Source organism: Echinococcus granulosus (assembly GCF_000524195.1).
Source record: "Echinococcus granulosus chromosome Unknown EG_S00032, whole genome shotgun sequence".
Classification (NCBI taxonomy): domain Eukaryota; kingdom Metazoa; phylum Platyhelminthes; class Cestoda; order Cyclophyllidea; family Taeniidae; genus Echinococcus; species Echinococcus granulosus.
The window spans coordinates 163737-168507 of NW_020170412.1; the positions used below are offsets into that span (position 1 = coordinate 163737).

Genomic DNA, 4771 nt, shown 5'->3' on the forward strand with positions numbered 1-4771 from the left:
TCACTAATTTTTAAAGTGTGCCATCATTTATTGGGTAACTCTATGTTACGTGAATCCTTTTGTTATGAACCACTCATGCTGTCAGACACTCATTCATACAAGTCATACGTTCATTGTCTTGCCCTTCTAATTCCACTTTATACCCCACATCGAGAAGAATGGGTAAAGGAGGGCATTTGTTTTTACTGTGGCAATGTGGGAATTACAAATAACAAAGGCCTTAATGATAAGTCAAAGTCTGCTGCTTTTGGAACCAACCCTCCCCCTCTCCTCGGAATTCGTGGGCTAATGTCAATCACGAGGTCGGTCCAAGCTGCCGCTGCCTAACCAAAGGGATGGTGGTTTTGGTAAAGAGTTCTCTCAGGAGCTCTACCATTGTACCTTCGCTAAGTGGGCTGGCCTCCAATCTATCAAAGTAGCCTCGATTCGTGCTGCGTAAGTGTTATATCTTCTTTAGAGAAGTCTGGGTTGGCACACTCCTTATTAGTCATTGTTGAGGTTTTCGGTGGATATAAACAAAATGGATCACAAATTTTGAAGTCACCAATTTCCCAGTAATAACCTCATGGGGAGATCTATTGTAAAAATGCCTATTTATTGTGTTTATCATATGATATGGGTCAGAAGGGGTGATGGACATCGTGCGAACGATAATTGCAAATTCGGAATCCTTACAAATGAAGTCACAGAAAAGAAAACATGTTTCGTAGCAAACCCTAAACGAAGTAGTTTGGCCTGACGTAACAAATTACTCAATTTCATGTGAGAAGTGCCACAGATAAGGCCGGAAAATACAGAAATCTCTCTGACTAGGCAGTCAGTTAGGACCTCTTTGTGAAACTCCCAATGCCTTCACTTAATGTGCTGTCTCCGAATTTGTGCGTCAACGTTCTAAGAATTGGGAAGATTAAAGTGCCTCCTGAAGACTGCCACTTCTGTAATTTTGGGTTTCCCTGACATTCAATGCATGCTTTTGTCAATTCCTCACTCATTTATTCTATCCTTATTTCCACCTACCCATAACTCTGCATTTTCAATTTGACCTCATCTGTAAACAATACATGCATAAACTGCATTACGGCGACCTTAGACATTAACATGCAGACAAGCTGGGAAGCTGTGTGTACGTGTGGAGCAGAGCACGTGAAAATATTTGTGGCCATCTCAAGGTCGTAGCACCGGACTCCGTGTTTCCAATTTTAAGTCAATGGCTTCTGAGGACTTTCAGAAGGGCTTTGGATCTACTAAAACGGCCAGGAGGCCAAACCGCCCTGCAAAGTTACAACGGCATAGCCCTAAGTGGCCCGATACAAAAAATAAAAATTAGCCAAAGATAAGGTGTCAAAAGCCTAACAATTTTAACTATACCAAGGGGTAAATAGCCAATAGTAAGTTAGTTCATTTATCAAACTACTTGTTAAAATAAGTACTATCGTGTGAATGCTCTCCTCCCGGTTAATGGAATACCCAAGTCTCTCAATTCCACTTTTATGAAACTTGTTGCCTCCAGAAGTCAAAGCATCTAACCACCTCCAATTCCTATTTCAAATTAGCTTCCCAACCGTCCATTCCACACGTGACTGTCTTGTGGCAATGTCACGTGAGGACCATTATGGGGAAGGGATATCGGGTGACTGGGGAATTTCGTCCCACTGACTCATTAGTCCAAAATGTTTCCAAAATGTGATATCATGCAGACACTCGAGTTGTATCTCACTTATTACTGTTTGGTATTTTGTAAGGTAACTATCTCATCCGCAGTCCATTTTGCTCGCAAGTACGAGGCGAGAACAGCTTTCTGGGTGTGGCGTGAAACGTTTCTTAGAGGAGTGGATTATGAATGGTTTGGGGATATGCAATGTGTTCGTCTGTTTAACAGGCGTTGAGCCAAGAGACACATTTTTCATCAAATGTCTGTCAGTCGGTCATCAAATAATGGGAAGTCCGCACTTTTATAAAGTTCTTTAAAAAAGGAGAATAAGAAGCTGAGATTTTCTTGAAATAGAGTGTCGTCTCTTGATGCCTATGAGGTGAACGTAGTTGCTTAGCTAAGGCCACAAACTTCCCAGTTGATGCAGGTGGAAATGATTTGCTGTATCACACGTTGGCAGTCGAACTTCAGTTAATTCATTAGCAGAATCAAGTCAAATCATCTCTTTACATTAAGTTACTCCTCTATTGTTTCATTTTCAAATGCCACACAAGAAGCTTTTTTGGCCCTAGACAAGGGTTAGGCACGGTTCACGAAGCAGAAAGGCTGCTATTACATCCATCAAATTCGTTCGTTCGAGGATTCAAGACCTAAAGGTTTTGAGTAAAGAACGAAGAGCAGAAATACAATGGAGAGCACCTTTCCGATAGACTGACACATTAAGTCATATTTCTCAGATCCCGAAAGTTGAAACAAGTTATTAGCCCAGATGTGTACCCAGGACCTCACCAACCTCTTTGGCCCTCCCAGTATTCAACTTTGTCTCACTCTAATATTGTGCTCCTTGCAGAAATACTCTACAACATCTTATTTTCTACTTTCTTTACTCCAAACTCACAAAGATAATGAGCACAACGTGTGAAAGGTATTTGCAGGTTAGTAACTGTATCAAACGGAACACCGTGTATACCACTAAGGCTTCAAATATTGGCTTAGTTTACGGCAAAGGAAGACTTCCAACCTCACGCTCTTTTCTAGGTCAGTGGTTTATTCATACCACTTTCCGTGTGCTATGAGAATGGAACATGAAAATCGGCTCACAAGTTTGTTAATTAGGAAACTGCGTTTATTCTATTTGTCGTGGATTTTTAATAGGGACATTTACACGAAAACAGTCAACAAAACTCACGGTTAGGTGAACATGCCAGCGGAGTCCAGCAGTTCCAAGTGGAGGCAATAGCGTCTATGTCAGTGTCAGAAGAGGTAGAAAAGGAAAAAGGCAGCAAAACCCAGCAAAATGAGCGTCAAATTTGCATTTTGAAATAAATAATATTTCATGATCTACAAAAGTCCGACCACCATTGGTAAAGGTGTTAGACGACTGTTAGTGCGTGCAACGAACAGCGGTGGTGAATAAGTTTTGTCTAAAAGAATCCGCACTACCCAAACCCACTGCTGCTTATATCTCATCTACTCACCAGAAGGTTATTCAAATCATTTTAGTGGGTACAGGGGAAATCATACATCTAGCCTCAGTGATGATCCCCATCGTGGTGTTTCCCTTCCCAGTCTTCAACACAGCTGTCAACCTTGAGCACATTTAGCCTTGAAAGCACACAAAGTTCTACTTTTCTGTGACCACGGTTGATGATGTTGCTGACAGAGGGAACTGTCGTGAGTGGGATTATTTTGAAGCATCGCCTTCTTGTCCAGCCGAAAGGCATAGTAATTAGGTAGGAAGTGTGAACGTGTATGAAAGTAGTTGGGGCTGCAGGAGTTTTGGATGGATCTCAGAAAGGGTGGGGACAATTTTAAAAGCATAAATCTAGGGTGCTGCCCACAATCCAGAAGAAGTCATGAATATCTGCTACTCATTTCTGGACTAATTTCATAACTCGAGAATGTATAGCCCAAATTCTTAGCGATCACATTGTCTACCAGCAGTTGGGCCCTAGATCCCTTCTTATCTGATCCGCATCACCTACCGACAAATGCTGGGAGAAAGTTAGTGAAAAGCACGCTCAGAAACGCTCGCGATGTGCGGTCTAGACAACAATGTGGACAAAAATATCTTTGCTTATTTAAGACAAATTAAAGCTGAATGAGAGCGTCTTAGTTTATGAAAGGTGGAATAGAGCCCATTTCAATGAAGAAAAACTGTACTCCTTTTATGACACAGTCCCCTTTTAACTTATTTATGCACATACTCCAGAAATTAGGTGACATTTGAGCGCCGCGACACAGAAAGGTGAGCCATCCTAAAACAGTGCGTATAGCCACAACAACAACAACAACACCGTCGTTCACCCCCTCCATCAGGAGCATTTGGGCTGGTCCAATATAGTATGATGGCGTACATCAGCCACCCATCACTTGTTATGTTACAGCCATTGAAGTATGCATTTTGATTGAGAAGGTGTAAAATCAAAAGCCTCTGTTTGACTTGAACGCTACTGGTAAATAAGCGGATGGTTAAACATTTTGATCCCCCAAAACCCTTAACGTTTGGACACAATATTTCCTGGCAGGAACTTCTCAAATTAAAAACCTAGGGGTGCTATTGAGAGAATGAGCGATAAACACGTCCAGTGTCCTTTCCCTAGAGATAACATTAAATGTATCACCATCAAAAGACGAATTGTGTGCAATTTCCTTATTTCCCTTTGGTTAATCAACATGCTCCGTTATCGAGAAGGAAGGTTTAGGCCTCCTGATACCAGTACTAACCCAAAATGCCATCAAGTGCCATTTGGTATAACGATATAATATTTTGTGATAAATATTCATGACATTATGAACTACCGATGGTATTGAAATACAGTGTCTAAAACTTCGCACTCAGTCAAGAAGTAAACGTGACGTTTTGCGTCGCCTTGTGAACAACTTGTCTGTTTGGCGGCGACTACGCACTACGCGCTGGGAAGGAAGTTCCCAAAACGAAAGCAAAGGACGTGTGGAAGAAGTGCGCGTAGAAACGCTTTGTGTTAAGCAAAGGATTGCCCTTAAATGAAAGCAATGATGTATTTTTGTTTTGGAGTCAGAGGGGCATTTTTTGTTATCATGGTAGAATGATGGTGAAAACATGGAATCCAATTTTTTGCACATTTTAAAAAGTAATGG

At 41.4% G+C, this 4771-nt stretch overlaps 1 protein-coding gene across 1 annotated transcript; it reads right to left on the bottom strand. All coding sequences in view use genetic code 11, as the record gives it.

Annotated features, from left to right (window-relative positions):
* Window positions 1-3628: 3628 nt before the first annotated feature.
* EGR_04829 (hypothetical protein) lies at window positions 3629-3976 on the bottom strand (the record flags this gene model as incomplete). The annotated part of the gene is made up of 2 exons (XM_024494078.1): window positions 3629-3696; window positions 3859-3976. The coding sequence occupies 2 exons, from the start codon at window positions 3974-3976 to the stop codon at window positions 3629-3631; spliced, it is 186 nt and encodes a 61-aa protein (XP_024351467.1).
* Window positions 3977-4771: the final 795 nt, after the last annotated feature.